Genomic DNA, 19288 nt, shown 5'->3' with positions numbered 1-19288 from the left:
AAATGCAGCCATTTCTAATGTGGGAACAGGTGCACAGAAAGATAAACTTCAAAGAAATATATAGTATTAATAAGAACTTATTAAAGGACCTCAAGGTAAAGTAAAAAATCCCAAGTTGTCACATTACAATCTCTTCAATGCTTCTCCATTCATTTCCAATCAATTGTAAAGTGTTGCAGTGATTTTCTCCAGATTGGAAATCAAATTAAGTCTACAAAAGGGTAAGATATCCAAATATAAACATGTCTGACTTGCTTCTGTCATCTTTCTTCAAAGCTCTGAAGGTAATACACAAAGGCATCATAGGAAAGGAGGTTGAACCACAGACTTCCAAAACCAGAAGTGAAATTAAAGTGAAGAAATGGAGGCAGAACATGGTGACATGATCTAATAGTAAGTGCCAAAACCACTGGAACCCATTTCTTGACTCCTGGATGAGTGCTTCTACACTGACCTTCCTGAGGACACAATTTATAGCAGCTGGGATAGAGTGGGCTCCCTAGATTGTCAACCCAGGTTTCCCTCCATGGCCCTGGTTCCATAGCTCCTCCCTATTGGATCTGCTGGAGCAGTTGGTTAATTTGGTCAACTTTCTTCTCCTTTTTCTCCTGCTTCTTCGCTAACCTGCCCTCCATGTGGTTCAACTGGCACTTAAAAAATTACTGTGCCCACAATACAGACAGCCAGTTTGGCTATAGCCAGTTCTAGGTTTTCCAGTTCTGGTATCCTACCTCCCTAGTGACACTGTGATCAGGTGGCAGGCATAAGACCCAAACAAAGCCAATTAGAGATGCCTTTTTGAGCAGTACTTGGATGTTACGAGGCTATATCGTATGTTCGAGATTCACAAGTAGTAGAGATGCGAGCTTTGGGCTGCCAAGTGCTATCTTTTCCACCAAGTAAAGAGAATCTTCTTGAAAAGAAGCCAACACAAATTGCTCAATAAATGTTATCCATTATACAGGCCACATTCTGCTCCTGGGAAATACAAGGTCTCTGTAAACTAATGGAGGTAGGCAAGAAAAACCAGATACAAAAACTCAATTTTTTGTTATAGTAGCAACTATCCTTACTTTGGGAGAAATATGGTTTTGTAGAAATAAGGTGGGCTCACTAGGCTGAGACCTGGTTTGAATCCAGATTCCACTGCTTACCAGCAGTGCTTGGCAACCTGAATTAACTTGGCTCCGGCTGCTGTGGAGATTGATATACCAGAGTTCCCAGTTCATGTAAGCATAAAGTTCCTTCCATTAGTGTGGTCAAACTCTACTTAACAGGAGAGAACTTTTGACACACTTAAGGCTTCTGAAAGTTGACTTGTTCTTTCCAAAAAATCCTTAAGGAAAGAAGGTAGTTGGAGAAGTCCACCTTGTTATTTCGAGATAAATTCAGAGGGAAAGGAAACTATGTTTAGGGCACTTTTAGGAAATGGTTGCTTTTATTACTGAAATCTGCTCTTACTCCATTTTCCCTCATATTCTAGTCTTGCAGTGGACAGTTCCTTTACTGAGAGTACTAGTCATCTTTAAGATTACTGATTCAGGTTCCCTTAAGTTATACATTATATTAATGAGCCTCTTACTATTCAGAAGAAAAGCTCTGGAACATTCCTCCTCCAGTAAATTCTGTTCCTATGAGAGGCTCCCTACTGGTTAATTTTCATTGCCTACCAGGAAACACATCTATTTGGACACAAAAATCTCTGTTGAACTGTATAAGGCACTTTGTAAATATTTACTGCATTAAAGGAACCAAGTTAATAACAAGACTAGGATGCTACTCTCCAGAACCAGGACGTGTAATAAACTGTAAAAATAAGAATGGCAGAGATATGTGTTCAGTCGTTTCATTAGACTTAATTTTGCCTATACAAACTAAAACCCCAGCAAGTTCTTGCAAGATCCTATTTTCAAATAGGAAGGTCTCTTCTATTTTATAAGACTCTTGAAGTCCCCTCCTTTCCATTCATATAGTGCCATACATAAAAAGTGGTTTTGGAAAAGTCAAATAATTGGGAAAATAAGGAACCAGAAATAAGCCTATAGTAGGCTTCTAGGCCAGTGGAATGTCAGCTTAATACCAAATATAGTCAATAGGAAGTATAGTTCCATTAAAATATTTCAGATATTACTAACTAATGATGTTTATACAAAGTCATTCTAGGTGTTTCAGATGTTACAGTTTGCTAAATAAATACTTTGGCAGATCTCTGGAAACATTAAGCCTGAATGCAAAAAACACGCAACCATGGTTAATCAGTCTATTTCCTTTTATTTTATTTTCTTAGCTTTTTCAAGATCCATTTCAACCATCCTATACCTCCTGGGAAAAACAAAGGCAAACAGCTGGCAAGTAAAATATGCTATACTTTGGGCAACTCTGCCTCATGAGTCTATGAGAGATGACTGGTTATCAAAACACTGAGCAGAATAGATGCTACAAAAATATGTATGAATTAAGTGTATTGGAAAAGGTGGAAAAATAAAGCTAATTCGATTGCTTTTTCTCTGAAATATATATTTGTTGAAAGTTTTGGGGTGTTAATTCATAAGCCCAAATGGCTAAGACTGTGCATGGATAGTCTCTTTTCTTCTTATTTACTGAATAATTTGAAGATGCTGACATCTTCAGCGTGTGCTGAACACAACTATGGATTAATCAGAGGCTGTATTTGGGGATGCTGCCACCACAGCAGTGGAAAGATAAAACAAAGAGGGGGGCCTGCATGGGAGCATATATAAAAATATGCATCCACTATTAGCTAAAACTTCAAAACAGTTCCAAATGAAGTCTTCCTCATGGCACAGATGGCTTTGCAGTCACTCTTAGATGAACCCAAATCTGATCAGGAGACAAGTGGTTGTCAAAAGTGTTAACCAGTCATTGTCCCCCTCTTATTTTTCAGGCAGTTGTTAGGCAATTAGTGAACTTCTGGCTGCCAGGGATTCTGATGCTTCTTCCTGTCTTCTAGGACACATGGGAATTTTCTGAATCCAAAGGAAATACAGGCTCACTGGATTCTCAGCACCTTGGTACAGCAGTTGTTCCCAACTTTTTCCTGCCCCTGAACTACTGAAATGAACAATTACCTCTATCAGCTATGTATGCCATTACATAAAGATTCTCAAGGAGGGCCAACGGGTACATCCATCTCACTCAACCCAGAGTGGTATACAAAAGGGGGAAGAAGGAGCTGGGGATATATAGCTCAGTTGGTAGAGTGTTTGCCTTGCATGCACAAAGCCCTGGGTTCAATCCCCAGCACCACACACACAAAAAAAGCAGGGTACAGGGGAGAAGATGAGACATAATATGAAAAGCATCACCCCTAGCAACTCTACTACATCTCCTGGCCAACATTCAGCCCTACTCACCAGTTTCTCTTGCCTCCCTTCCCTTGTTTTAGAATCAAGTAGGTTAAAAATAATGAATAAAAGAACAAAACATAATAAGATAATCAAACAGACCTGAGATCCAGGAAGAAATGACTGGTCACTAACCATGAAGTAATGACCAGGGTAGAAAATAAGAGTTACAACTTTCTAAAATCAAACAAAAATCACTTGTGTGATCCCTGAGATCTTTACGTAAGGATAGCTTTACACAGACGTTCCTGAGTAGAGGCATAATAATGTCATCCTGAGTTGAGGATATTAAAAATGGAATAATTTACAGAATCAAGTTGAAATTTTCTCTATTTTTTTTCCAAAAAGAAAACTTGTCTTGTTTTTATTCAGAAAAACAAACTACTGTTTACATAATCTATTATACTTTAGAGATAATAATTTTGGTTTCAGCTCTTCTTACCTCTACTTATTTATATCAAATTTCTCCAAGGATGTAAGACATGCAGAAGAATGGCTCCACATTAGAAAAGAAAATCAAGATAATAGCTGCTCAGATGTCAGTGGCTCAGTTTTTTTTGCACTGACACTTTTGAAATCTTTGGGGTTTGCCAGGGCTCCACTGCTACCTCATTTTGTTTCTCATATTTGGGAACTTGTTTTCTTTTTTTTTTGTAAAATGATGCCCATTATACCACTGTGATGTCAGGGTAAACATGTAGCCAAAAATCTAATCCTAATTATAAGGGCAATGAGTGAAAAGTATTACTAGCAATCAGCCTGGTTTTCAGATGGAACTTTGATCTGATACTACCATTTACAGTCATGTCCAGAAGGTCAAGTTGTCATTAGTGGAAATGAAGCACACCACCAAACTCTGGGGACTGAGAAGCAGGTTACCAATATAAGTCTAGACATCCCATTTCTGTGACACTAATATACAGGTATGCTTTCAATATATACAGGTATGCTATCAAGTTTCTCCTCCCCACCCCACTTTTTAATTTTTTTTTAAGTTGTCAATGTACCTTTTATTTTATTTATATATTTATTTTATTTATATATGGTGCTGCAGTTCGAACCCAGTGTGCCTCACACATGCTAGGCAAGCGCTCTACCACTGAGTTACAACCCCAGCCCTCCTCTGTACCTGCTTTTTTTTTTTTTTTTGGTTACCAAACAATGCTGTATAAAATCTTTTTTTTGTTGTTTTGTTTTGTTTTTTAAGAAGAGGGTTATTTGTCCAGTAGGATATCCTTAACAACAAAGGGGATTCAGAGGTTCTTGCAAACTAATTCACTTGGGCTGCAAGTAAGCCTGATGAATTACTATTAACTCCTTGAAATAGCATACTTATCTACATAGTAGTCATATTTTCTAGATTAATCCTCAGCTATTATTGCATAAACAATGAACATTTATATTAATTCTATTTTTCTTCCAGATTCTACAGGGACCATTATATTTTGTTTTCTGTAGTATTCTTAAGACAAATTATAATAAAATCACATGATAGAAAAACTGGCTGGAAAAAATGAGATTTTGATTCAGGATGACTGAAATAAAATTTTCTTTCTGAACTTAAAACACAAAGGTCTAGGTAATTTTATAGAAAATGGGTGAGCAAATTTCTAACTGTAAAATAGGACAATTCAATCTTAAATACAAACAGAATAATGAAATATTAATAGAAAAAAGCTCAATGCATCCTACAGAAGTGTTCAGTGGCTTCCCTACAACTATTTAAAGCTAGTGATCACACTTTTATTCAGTTCAGGGTAAAATCCAAGCAAGACATAAGAAACAGATTAAACTGAATTGTGGGCAGCCATTTATTGTTTCCCTCTGCAGTGCTAAGAATGGAACCCAGGCCTTGCACATGACAGGCAAGTGCTTTATGCCTAAGCTATATCCCCAATTCAGCAGATATATATATATATATTTTTTTTTTTAAAGACTACAAACACATCAGGTAGGATTACACACTTTAATCTGATCGACATGGACAAAGTAGGGAGGACATGAAAGAAATTTAGTTTTAGCTTTGCTTTATGCATAACCAGATGCAATTTTTCTAAAAAGAGTAAGGTTTAAAAACCACATTCTGTCAGAATACCTCAGAAAACCATACTATGTGTAATCCAGGAAATACACTATTTGCAGAATAGGAAAATCATAATGTGCAACAAAAGATTAAAACAAAAGAAAGCACCAAGGTTTTGAGCAGTTTTAAAGTGAGTATATCTGCAGAAATAATATAAATGTTCCTGACTGGCTGCTATGGAAACATGCTAATGAGGATTGGTCCATGTCTTACAATATTTTTCTTAACATGTTTCTTTGGAAAAGTGGCAAAATTGGCTGGGAGTGAAGCTGTCTTTTTAGACACCAAGCTTATTGGCTTGGGTGAGAACAACTTTGAGAACTGGCATGAAAGCAGAGGTCTCACTGAAGTTGCTGGTGCTAACTATGTGGGTATGGATGGTCAAACCTTCTGAGTAGTTTCGAGTTTCAATGCTCCTTGCAATGTTGTGTAAACCATTGATGATTGTTGGTGAAAGCTGAAATAAAGGTGAGACCAAGAGAAAGAATTAAATTAAGGAGAATTTTTCAAGACCCTTACTACACATTAGACCCAGATATTTAAGTGGAGCTTAGAATAAACATTTAAAAAATGTATAAAATACTTAAGCATTTCTAGAAACAGCTTCTTGGACCAAGGCACAGTTAAATTATAAAGGAGAACCATGAAAAAATGATTTATGTAAAGAAGTTATTTGTGAACTATACATATATAATAAACCAGGTATTTTCTCATAGAAAAGCTGCCAGATTTCCCCACCAAGATGAAATGCTAACACTCTCTCCACTGAAGAGCTTTAAATTCTTTAATTCTTTCAAATGTTTTCCTAAGTACAGAATGAGATTAAAGATTCTTAAATCATGATATTTCAAAGTAAGGACCCAATTTATTAAAAATCTTATCTATAACAGAGATTCTAAACTTTTGGTTCACTTTCATGAGCAGGGCAATAGGCTTCATTGTACATTCAATTTACTAATTCTTCACTATATTTCATAATCCTGTCATCTCTCCAGTTTTTTTTTTTTTTTTGTGTGTGTGTGTGTGTGTGCACGCGCGCCTGTGGAGACAAGGCCTCCCTATGTTGCCCAAGCTGGCCTCAAACTCCTAAGCTCAAATGATTCTCCTGCCTCAGTCTCAGTAGCTGGGCTGTGATCGCAGTTGTGGGCATGCCACCATACCTCGCCCTGTCATCTCTTAAAAACCATAAAACATGCAGTTTTATTCCATGTCCTTACTCAACATACATGTCTATATTTTCAATAGAAGACTTTTTTTGGATCACTCCATGGGCCATACCCATTCCATTTTATTTTAGCTTTCTTTGGTTTGATTATTACAACAAAAATAGTTACTTTTATTCAATGGAACTGGGTATGGGAAATAGGGTAGAAGAACACTGAAATGTAAATATATAAACGTCAAGTGCCGGTTCTTTTTTCCTCTCCCATCCTAGACTTTCATTAATAAAACAAAACAATAATGGAAAGGAAAGACTGGTAGGGATGAGAGATCAGACAGTATACTGACTCTTCATTTTGGGTTATCTTCATAGCTACAGCATACTACCCTGCTCATCTGGTAGCTACATTTGGCCTTGCCTTTGTATAACAGCTATTCTAGAAGAAAAGAATAAGGATTCTTAAGACTATGAAAGAAAGAATATAGATTTCGTCTCTAGAAAACAGTCTCTGGTTTCTTGATACATGGGCCATGTAAAATGAATAGCAGAACATCAGTTTGTAATTCTAATCTCTCCCTTTCTCTGCCCTATCCTCTCACCCTCGATGAATAAACTTCAGGATTTAGACAGAGGAAAGCCCATTCTGTAACTGATATGACAATTTTGCCCTCAAGCATAGTAAATCAGAGTGCTGAAGAGACATTTTTTTTTTTTTTTGTACCAGGCATTGAAACCAGGGGTGCTTACCCAGTCAGCCACATCCTCACCCCTTTTTATTTTCTATTTTGAGACAGGTTCTCACTAAATTGCCTAGGGCCTTGGTAAGTTGCTGAGGCTGGCCTCAAACCTGCAATTCTCTTGCCTCAGACTCCCAAGTTGCTAGGATTACAGGTGTGCACCACCATGTCTGGCACTTATTTGTACTAGAAACTAGGAATAATTGGGTTTGTCATAAATCCTTCACCCACCCACCCCCTGCCCACAACTTACTGTTTGTTCCCTAAGTTTATCATATAGAAACTCCAAACGTTTGCTGGCATCATCTAGTTTCCTCTTGGTTTGCTATAAGAGAGGAGGAAAAAACAATGGTAATTTTCTTGGTACCAAGGGCACTTAACCACTGAACCACATTCCCACCAGCCCTTTTTTATTTTTTTTTTAATTTTGAGACAGGATCTCACTAAGTTGCTTAGGACCCTAAGTTGCTGAGGCTAGCTTTGAACTTGCAATCCTCCCCCGTCTCAGCCTCCAGAGCCACTGGGATTACAGATATGTGCCACCACACCCCTCCAGATGTTAAATTTTAAACTTAACTTACATCTAAAGAAACTGCCCTACTCTCATTTCACTAAATCTTACACTTAACATGTTTTGAATGGTTTCGTTTTATCAAAGAAATGGAGGCACCTATGACTGAGAAACTTTAACAAATTATTAGAAAAAATACCAGTAATCTATTAACAGTAGGGTTGTGGGAAAGAAGAGAGAATGAGATTTCTTTCTAGTGGGCAAAAATGGGATATTGACTGGATTTCATGTAGACTGAAAACTCATTTGACAAGGTATGTGTATGTATAATTGCATTATTTCACAGACTTCCAGAGGAAGCAATGGGTTAGTGTACCATAGAAAAGAAGGTTTGAGTTCAGTTTTATAGTATGGATACTAAAAGGCAAATACAGGGGAACTGTGGAATCTTGTATTATTTATTTAACCTTTCAAAAATACTACTTACATTTCTATGTTTGGTACAATTAATCCTGACTCTTTCAGAGTGGCTAGGATTATAGGTGTGTGCCACTGCGCCTAGCAGGCCACACATATTCATATTTAGTGTCTGATGAAATTCCAGAAGCTGCTTTTTTCAAGATAGACAAGTGGCCAATGGCTTAGATAAATATATTCAATGCTCACTGGCAGAAATGAAAATTAAAATAGGATTGGCTTTGTGGATTTTTTTTGTTGTTGTTTGTCAATACACAGGCATCCTCTATGTAAACTAAGTAAAATTGTATATGACTTCCATATCTATAATATTAACTATCCTTAAGATCTTTGCATGTTGCGATTATATTCTATCATATGCTAAGAGGAGATTTGTAGATGAGAGGCAGTATAGCTTAATGATTGAGAGTTATGAAATTTGGAGCCAGATTGTCTAGGTTGAAATGCTGGCTCTGACTTTATGTGTTATTTAACTGTCCTTTGCCTTAATTTCCTCATCTGTAAAATAAAAATAACAAATGTATCTACATGCATTATTGTGAGAATTAAGTATGTTTATACATAAAAAAATCTTTGTAATGTAAACTATAAAAGCACTAGCTTTATTACTTTATACAAATTTTTTAGAAATATATCTTGTAGAACTTCAAAAAATAACTAAGGAAGAACTCCATAAAAGACAACTTTAATTTTAATAATAAATACATACAGGATCTGTGGCTGAAGAGAGGCAGCGCTGAATAAGATCCTCAAATGTGGTCTTTAGAATGAGGTGCTCATCTGGAATAGGTTTCTTAGTAATTTTTTCTGTTGGCAATGACTGCACATGCTGGAGGAAATAGTATCATAAAATGATCAGAATGACCAGAATTGTATTGTATACACCACGTTTTAAAGCTATGAAATAAAGAGAAACCAATGACCTTGTAGATAGACCTATTTGAAATCCAATGAAAATTTAACATGTACAATCAGGCGGGATAAGTAAAATGGAAAGTCATATACCGGTAGCTTTAAGTACTCTTCCTACAACTTGGATTCGAATAGTAGATTGGATGTAAGTAATCAACTAGTTAGATAATATATATTGTCCATTACTGTATATAACTGATGGGTAGTAAACCTGTGCCAGCAGGAATATAAACAAAGCACTGGAAAACACAGCTGGTTAGAGTGGCTGCCTGCTCTGGCATTTTCCTACTCTTTGTTTTACTCCTAGAGATTATCAAAATTGCAAGATTAAGTCAAAGGTTAAAATGCAATAGACCATGATGTTGCTGAATGGATTGATAGAACAACAAAGAGGAACTTTTAGGTTTTCTAAATTTTGACCAATTCATTCATTCAAAATATATTGGGTAATTATGTACAGGCACTGGCTAGATATGTATTGGTGAGTCAATATAGAAAAGATCTCAGTCCCAGGGAGTTTACAGACCAATGGAAGGGATAGAAAGGTTAAGAATGGTTTAAGTGTATGTAAAATAGCAATCGTAGTAAAGTTAACACTTAGTGAAACAAAAAAGACATTACAACTGGGATTTGACTAAAGGAAGTGGAAGGTTCTCTTCAGGAAATTATGCTGGAATGATTCATAGAAGCTAACCAGAAGGAAAACATTCCAGATTGAAAGAATAACTTGTACAGGGAAGGATCATGATACAAGGGGCCCCAAAAGGGACCAGTGTGGCTAGAGTAGAGAGAGCAAGAACGAGTATGAGCTGAGGCCTTCTGGATGATGTTAAATACTGAGGGTTTTATCCTGAAAACAATGGGAAGCTGTAATGTTTTAAGGAAATAGGAAACAAGGCCAAGGTAGAGATGAATCAAAGTAAATGTGGGCATACCGATTAGGAGGCTGTGGCATTGGTGAAGATGAGAGATAAGTAGCATGCAGCAGAGTGGAAATGTAGAGAAGGGATTAAAAAATATTTTAGAATAATATTAATAAGATTTGGGAGAAAGATTTGAAATAGAGGTTAAAGGGAAGAATATAAAAGATGATTCCCAGGTCCTGGATTCAATAGAAAACATTATGGTGCCATTCATTGAAATAAGAAGTAATAAAGACTAGGTTTAAGAGGCAGAACATGAATAAGCTTTTGGACACATTGAGGTTGGATGCAGGCAGCTGGATATATGGCCTGGCTGAACACTAAGTATCTCTTCCTTTTGATGGTAACTGATATTCTGGTCTAGATGAAGACAGCAAGAAAATCCAGGTCTAAATCAAGGTGACAGCTGAGTAGGTTTTTCAAATAACATGGGTTATATATCATAAAATACAAAAAAATTCTTTATAATTTGTTTTTGATGAAAGTCTTCCCACCTTCACCAAAATATGTGTTTCATAATGCACCTTACAGTATTAAACAATTCCTTGGGCATAATATCTCTTAACTGCAAAGCATGATAGATACATACAATCTTTAAAGTAAAAAATAGTAGAACTAGTTTTTGTTGTTTGTTTTTTTTACTTAGGCAGGAGTTTTTTTCATCTTCTTATGTTGAACTTTGGTCCAACCTCTTTACTTTTTCATGACTAGATCAAATTTCTTTGAGGTCAAAGTCAATTATTTGGCAGTGTGGTAGATTTTTTCTATATCTAGGACTGTGTCAACTAGTTATCTATGTAAAAAGCAAGTAAAAATGTGTATCTCTATCCACAGATAAAGCCATGTTTATTAACATTTATACATAAAACATGTGACTCATTACATTTTTATTTAATGTTTTAAAGGTAAAACCTTTGAAACCGTTTTTTTTCCTTAGTAAAATCAGGTAGAGATGATTCAAACTAATTTTAAACTGTGACTACTGAGTAGATCAAGTAAAATATTGTGATTTCCAATTTACAGTAAAAATATACTCACAAACATACATGAAATTGCAAAATAATATACATAATCTTAAAAGAAAAGGGTTACAATTTTTGGTTTAAGTTCTCTACATTGAAATCAAATTTGGATATTCATTAATAATGGTATAATCATATAAATTTAACACATTAAGGAAAATGTACGTAAGCAGAGCCATCTTCCCATTACACTTCCATAGATTTACTGTTACCTGGATGGTATTTCCAATTGGAGCCCCTGGAGCACCTTCAATATTGGGCTTTGAGAAAGCTGGTGGCATGCCTGTCTGACCAAGAGGTTGCTGTATACCATGGAAGTGCTGGCCACCTGCAAGATGTGGCTGTGGGAAAGAAGCTTGGTTTGACAGTGGTACTGGAGCTGAAGGTTGCTGCTGCAGCATCTGTGACTGGGGGTCACCCAAAGGATTCATGATTGGCGATGTGATGGGTACAGGAGGCGTGAAGTTTTCAGGCATCTTTTAAAAGACAGAAATAAAAGACATCAAGAGAAAGAATAAGGATAGCATGGTTCCTAAGATTTAAACGAAGAAGTATTCCTGTGGCTAAACAATTTTTTAAAATAGTAGAATACCTTTTTCAAGTGAAATTTTATGTGGCATTATAGAGTAAAACATAAAAGTAGGGCTGCAATTGTGGCTCAGTGGTAGAGCACTTGCCTAGCATGTGTGAGGCACTGGATTTGAGTCTCATCACCACTTACAAATAAATAAAATAAAGGTCCATCAACAACTAAAAACTATATTAAAAAAAAACAAAAAACATAAAAGTAGAGTTAATCTGGCTAAGATGGGTGGGGATCTCATCTAGATTTCTCCATCTCCCCTTTCTTCCTATACTTACACCCAATAAAGGGGAGCCCAAACCATGGCACTTTTGAAAAAGGATGTTAAGTAAGGAGAATTATATATAACAAAATGGGAATCCGATGCAAGCATGTGTGTGTGTATGTGTGTGTACATGAATGTGTATGCATATGCACATACACTAGTAGGCATTTAATGTCATCAGGATGTAATACCCTTTTCCGAGATCACTAAGCCGATACCACTTAGCAATTCTATCATATTAAAAGTAATAGATTAAGGTTCTGATTTTAATGACCTTGTATTTTTGGGTTCCTTGTTCATTTATCTCTCATTACTATATTTGGGGAAAGAGGATCACTGGGAATAAAAAAAAGTAGAAAACCGTTTGAAAAGAAAGAAGAAAAAAAAATCTTATTTTGTGTCCAAATAGCTCCAAACAATTATCACATATAATACAGGCTGCATTATTATTCATTATTATATGAAATAGATAAGACATCCAAAATATAATTATTTTTTTTAAATTTTTTTTTTAAAAGAGAGAGAGAGAGAGAGAATTTTTTTTTTAATATTTATTTTTCAGTTCTTGGCAGACACAACATCTTTGTTTGTATGTGGTTCTGAGGATCGAACCGGGCCGCAAGCATAGCAGGCGAGCGCGCTACCGCTTGAGCCACATCCCCAGCCCCAAAATATAATTATTAAAGTCATGATTATTATGGGAACCCAAAGATTGAAGTAACTCCTAAAAAAAATAATAATAATTTGTTTCCTACTTTTTGTATGTGTGTGTGCGTGTGGTACTGGTGATTGATCCCAGGACCTTGTGCACTGAGTTACATTCCCAGCCCTGCTCCTTTTTTAAAAATATTTTTAGTTGCAGATGGACACAATGCCTTTAAATTTTTTTTATGTGGTGCTGAGGATTGAACCCAGTGCCTCACATGTGCCTCTCCACTGAGCTACAACCCCAGCCCTACAGTCCCAGCCCTTTTTATTTTGAGACAGGGTCTTGCTTAATTGCCCAGACTGGTCTCAAACTTGCAATTTTCTTGCCTCAACCTCATAAGTACTGGGGATTACAGGCCCATGCTCCTGTGCCTACCTTGTTTGGTGGAAATTTACATCTTGCCTTCTAAAAAGGCTTTAATTTAGACCACCATAATCAAAGTAAGGTTTTAATGATAGTGTTTTCTGCTTTATTTACTTCTTGCCATTGATTAGAAGATACATGCTGAAATATGCTTTAAATACATCAGTAAGCTTTGCCTTTAAATGGATCAGTGAGTGTGATGTGCTCCAAGTGACTATATGATTAATATAACATCTGTAGGCCACTGAATGTCTTTTTCTAGTACCTTCTTCTTCTTGGGTACTCTGTTCAAAGCTGGAGGATCATTCCAACCATTCTGAGGACCTAGAATAAATAGAGGACATTTTCCTTTAGAATCCTGAAAGAAAGAAAATGAAATTGAACCTATCATCTAATGCCTTGAAGTTCTGCCTTATCACTGAGATAACTGAACTGTTATACAGGCTTTATGAATTGGGATCATTATGTAACACTGGATTTTCAAACTTATAACTCTAATAGTCACATGGCAAGGTATTTTGATATTATATCAATTTAAGGTGAAAGAGTTGTGCTAAATTTTAAGGAGGGTGAAGTTTTTATGTTTATACTGGTGCACAGCCTTCAAAGACCAGTTTACTATTCTCTCCTAAGAAAGAAAAAAAAAAAAAAAAAACCAACTCACTTAAGTGTGCTAAAAAAAAAAAAAAGTATTCTGATGTATTTAACATACAAAAAGAACAATGGTAGCAATCTCCTACTCACTGAGAGCAATTCAACATAAGCAAACCATTCATAAATGTTCAACATGATAGAAACACTACAAAAAAACCAGAGCCCAACTACATAATGCCAGTAAATTTCATCATTTTACGTTGGGAACTATGTAACAAACAGAAAAAGGTATTTAAATATCTACGCTAAGACTTTTTCTTTTTCTTAATGCCATTTAAAAAAAAAATCCAGGCTGAGCAAACAAAATGAAACTATTGTCAATTGTAGTAAATTTTCTCTAAAACCACAAAAATAAAATACAACCATACAATAACCAAAAAACACCTCTGTCATTTCAAAGTAAAAAAATGGACATCAGTAGCAGAACTCATTGGGTATTTTATAATACCAGCATCTTTAACAAAAAAATAAGATGGAATAGAATAATTTCTAAATCACAATATAATATACTTATTTAATTGACATGCATGATATTAAGTCACAACAAAATTGCTTGGCAATCCAAAGAATTCATGTTAATGCCACAGAAACTTTTTAAAAGAATAATTCCCAATCACCACATACTCATTTGCTTTGATTTTTTAAGCAGAATTAATTTCCTACAAGTTTACCAAGAACCAAATACTCCATAAGGCTCAAAACACTTAAGAGTTAATCACAAAATATTAAATCATTGCTTGATAAATTCTTAAATGTTCAGTCACATACAGATTAATCATTCAAATCTCTCTCCATCATTTCTCTTCTTATCTGTGTCTAAAACAATGAGTTTAGTTGTCTTTGTTTATATAAAAGAGTCATATTTTATGATTAAAGCTATTTGTGTCATATAAATTCAATCAGTTCCAAAGTTTGATTCAATTAAGACGACAAATAAAAAAGGGCACTAATCAGATTTGGAATATCACAATCTTTGAAGCTCACATGCATAATGGCCATTCATTAACTGTATTCAATGATTCAAAGATTTCCAAAGGTATATTTTACAACCAATTCACCTTCCAACATAGGTGCCTGGTCTTGGATAGACTGATTTTCTGTAGACAAAACGTAAAAATCACTTAAATAGAACTGTTGAAGACATTCTAAACTCTACTTCTCATTTTATAATTGTTTCTTCTTCTTCCATCAACCCCAGAAAAAGCAAACTAACTTTATAAGAGAACAAAAATTACTTTTTAAACAAGTCATGTGAAATTTTTCTATCCAATTAAGAAAATGATTATTAGTTTTTAGGTAAAGTGAATTCATTTAAGTTGTGCCAGATACAATTACTCTTGAACATCACTCTTTTTTTATTACTATGCTCTTTTAATAGAAAACCTTATTCCTTTATTTAAAATAACAATAGCTCCTTAATAGCTTACATTGGTTGTTTTTCTATTTGACAAATGAAGCCAAGTAATATCACTGAGAAGGCACTTCCCAATATATTACTCCTAATTATACCATATGACACCAAATGTGTCCACTTTGGTATTATTCAAAGTTGTGAATCCAAATTAGAGAAAAATCTTATTTAAATGCAGATTCTAATTCACTAGGTAAAGTGGTAAAGCCTAGAGGTTCTCTTTTTTGACAGCTCCCCTGTAATATCAATGCTGCTGGTCTAACACTCTCTTCAAGTAAGAATACATGGATCTTCAGACTACTTAGTTCAAGTCTCCTAGATCACTACACTTCAGAGAACTGAAGTTTCTATCAATAAAGAAGAGGAAAATAGTCTATCAATAAAGAAGAAGAAAACAGATTGATACTAGCACAATAATTCCAACTGATAGATTCTTAGAATCAAGCTAGGTCCAACCTTGAATTGAAAATGTGCAGCATAGTACATCATATGCAATATAACTTATGTAGATTCAACTATCTTAATTTGGCAAGGAAGGGACCAACAGACTATAGTAATTAAAACAGTGAATTCAACTCTGTGCTATAGTCACAAAATACATGCTCCAAAAAAAACATGAGATGGGAAAGGTAATTCCATAGCCTCAATTCTTGCTATGTGGAATGAGATTCTGGTGTTTAGTGATGGATGTTTTTCATACAATATGGTTCCTACACATAAGGCAATTTCTTCATCTAGGGTTTAACAAAAGAAAAGAGTGACAATAACTGCCTATAAGTGATTTTCTATTTTTACTTTAAATGGCAACCTTACAATCTAACTTCCCATGCAAAATGTAACTTTACAACACTATAATTAATAGTGTTAACTCCTGGGGAGTCACTACGTGTGCATTTCAACAGACGAAACCTAATTTCCAACTACTGATGTGCTCTATCCCTAGATTTCAGGCTTTTGGGCTGAGGGGAACAACATATTACAAATCTAAAAGTACTGCAAATACCCTGGGCTTGGCTCTTTTCCCAGAAAATAGTCTCAACAACATGCCTGTTTCCCTGTCCTTTTGTGTCTGACTTATTTCACTTGGTATAATGTCTTCAAGAGCCATCCATGTGGTGTAATACAGAGACATGTGGAAAATGAGAACTATTTTTCCTCTAACCTCTAGTGGTAAGTCCTGGGTATAAACACCTGGGAGGGGATTCTGATTTCATGAATTATTAATAGTATAAAGAAGTATATGAAAACAAAAAAACAAACATAGAGCCAGGCAGGGTGGCTCACACCTATAATCCCAGCAACTCACAAGTTCAAGGTCAGCCCCAGAAACTTAGTGAGGCCCTAAGCAACTAAGCAAGACCCTGTCTCAAAAACTGAAAAACAAACAAAAAACCTCAAAAAATATGGGGTGGGGGTTGGGGATATAACTGAGTGGTAAAGTGCCTCTGAGTTCAATTCCCAGCGCGCCAAAAAAAAAAAAAGTGTATGGAGCAATTTTTATGATCCTTTGGTAAATGACACTAATGACACTAATGTCATAGTGAAATAAAGTTCAAAGTTAGAGATAAAACTGAATCAAATAAGAACAAAGACAACAAGAAAGTCAACTGGCTATGCCTGAATGAATAACTGAAAGGGAGGAGGTCTGTTGAACAGAATAGTTATAAAATAATCAAGCTCCCTCCACAATACAGGCCCAACCGACTCCTCCTAACTTCAAACCATGTAATATATTTAACATGTAATACAGAGACATGTGGAAAATGAGAACTATTTTTAGTTCAAATAAATGTTATTCAAATCTTTTATCAAATAATACAGTTTATGGTCTGGGGTTGTAGTTCAGTGGTAGAATGCTTGCCTAGTACACATGAGGCACTGAGTTTGATCCTTGACATCACAAAAAAATAAATAAGATAAAGGTATTCTGTTTATCTACAACTAAAAAAAATTTTTAAGTAAAAATAAAAAATAATACAGTTTTGCCAGGCACAGTGGTGCATGCTTATAATCCCAATGGCTCAGGAGGTTGAGGTGGGAGGATCACAAGTTCAAAGCCAGTCTCAACAAAAGTGTGGCACTAAGCAACTCAGTGAGACCCTGTCTCTAAATAAAATACAAAATAGAGCTGGGATTGTGGCTTAGAGAGTTCAATCTCTGGTCCCCCAACCCCCAAAAATATGTATATAGTTTTGTCCTAGTTATAATTCTAACTCCTTTCAACTTTTCACTTTTATAACTTTAAACAGATTATTTAAACATGACTTTACAAACACAATTTAGCTGACATCTACTTTACAAAAGTACCCTTTAATAGTGAGAGTAGGTAAAACAAGCTTCATGAAGCACATGACTTGAAGACATTATACCAAGTGAAATAAGTCAGAAAATGCCAAATGTTGCACAATTCCACTTATGTCAGGTACCTAGAACAGTGAAATACACAGAGACAGAAAGCACAAGAGCACCTAGTGGAGGCTGGTAAGAATGGGAAGTTATTGCAGATAAAACAGGTACTCATTATCAGTTTACCAAATGAATGTTTTGCTTAGTACAGAATTTGTTTCTCTAAGCCCTGCGCACATAACGCTATGGTTCATTAAGAGAAGGCTTGAAAATCTGTACATCTATCATGCATTATCTATAAGGAATTATCCATTAACCAACAATAATTTCTAAATCCTGGAGAAAAATCATGACCTAGATATTAGACCAATACAAAATTTCTAGTCACAATTATTTATATAACCTAAGCAAAATGTTTAGGAAATCCAAAAAGCTAGAATTGATTATTAAAAAAAATATAGGAGACTGTTAACATGCAAGAGTAACAAAGCAGCTAGGCATACATGCTGAAAAATGCTTGTTTGTTTGGCTTTTTCTTCCCATTAGTCACTGTTTCTCAGCCAGGTTATAACACTGTGTTATTCTGTATATAATTAAGGATTAATCTCATGCCAAATGCACTTCAGCTTAAGGAAAAAAATATATACTCAGGTACACATTTGGTTTTGATTATAAAGTAACAAATGCTCAGAACTGTATTGCTAGATGATTTTTGTAATTTCAACCCTAAAATTTTGATATCACTAGAATAACTGGTATAGAAGTATGAACACAGGCTTTGAAACTGAGAGACCCAAGTTTGTATCTCAACTTGAGAGACTGTCACTATAACAATCCTGAGAACATTATGTAACTCTTAAAACTGGTTCCTTGTTTGCAATTAAAAAACAAAAACAAAAGCCAACAACAAAAACCATTCCTATTTGTTGGGGTCGTAAGAATGAAATAATAAAATATATAGCAAGTGCTAGATTATGTCCTTAATTGGCTCAATAAATGTTCATACCCTTCCTTACTTCCTTGTACTACTCTCCCCCCCCCCCCCAATACTAGGGATTGAAACCTGGGGTACTTAATCACTGTGCCAAATCCCCAGCCTTTGTTTTATATTTAATTTAGACACAGGGTCTTGTTGAGTTGCTGAGGCTAGCTTTGAAATCTTAATTCTTCTGCTTCAGCCTCCTGAGCTGCTAGGTTTAAGGTGTATGCCACTACACTTTGCACATTGCACCACTTTTTTAAGTGAGGATTTACATGAATCCATACTACTTCTTTTACTCAATAACTCTGATCATTAACCCATTATTCAGAATGGACACTGTCTTCACTTATTCAGGTTTAAAAAGATATTCTTGAAACTCTACAATGAACGGGCACTCCTCTCGAAAATATCAAACTATTGAAGTGTCTGTAGTGTATTAATGAAATTTTGTGTAGTAATGGACAATGCACATACATTAGTCCTCCCTTATTAACATTTCCATTTCCTGTGGTTTCAGTTACCCATGGTCAATCTTGGCCTAGAAATATTATATGGAACATTAATAATTCATAAATAACTGTGAAATAAATAATGCAAAAGTTTTGAATTGTGTCTCATTCTGAGTAGTCTGAAAATTTTGTGCTGTACTGCTTTGTCTGGCCCCATACAACCAGAGATGTGAATCATCCCTTTGTCTAGGGTATCCTTACTGTATATGTGACTGCCAATTAATCATTCAGTAGCCCTCCTGGTTATGAGATCAATTGTCATGGTGTTGCAGAA

General features: G+C 35.4%; 1 protein-coding gene across 13 annotated transcripts in view; it reads right to left on the bottom strand.

Moving 5' to 3' along the window:
* Positions 1-5030: 5030 nt before the first annotated feature.
* Positions 5031-19288, bottom strand: part of Sec31a (SEC31 homolog A, COPII component) — a 69669-nt gene continuing 55411 nt past the window's right edge. For 6 of the 13 annotated variants that reach the window (XM_077803596.1, XM_077803598.1, XM_077803600.1 and 3 more), the window contains 5 exons: positions 13378-13436; positions 11405-11668; positions 9045-9164; positions 7601-7672; positions 5032-5905 (listed from right to left, as the gene is read on the bottom strand). In XM_077803596.1, coding sequence (XP_077659722.1) covers positions 5726-5905; positions 7601-7672; positions 9045-9164; positions 11405-11668; positions 13378-13436 — 695 coding nt within the window. In that variant the 3' untranslated portion in view covers positions 5032-5725. Of the gene's footprint in view, positions 5906-7600; positions 7673-9044; positions 9165-11404; positions 11669-13377; positions 13437-14824; positions 14864-19288 lie in introns of all 13 variants that reach the window. The other 7 variants (XM_077803597.1, XM_077803607.1, XM_077803608.1 and 4 more) reach the window with 3 other exon arrangements.

Source organism: Urocitellus parryii, chromosome 10, assembly GCF_045843805.1.
Source record: "Urocitellus parryii isolate mUroPar1 chromosome 10, mUroPar1.hap1, whole genome shotgun sequence".
Classification (NCBI taxonomy): Eukaryota; Metazoa; Chordata; class Mammalia; order Rodentia; family Sciuridae; genus Urocitellus; species Urocitellus parryii.
The sequence above is the reverse complement of the archived record's forward strand: the minus strand, read 5'-3'. Positions and strand labels throughout refer to the sequence as shown.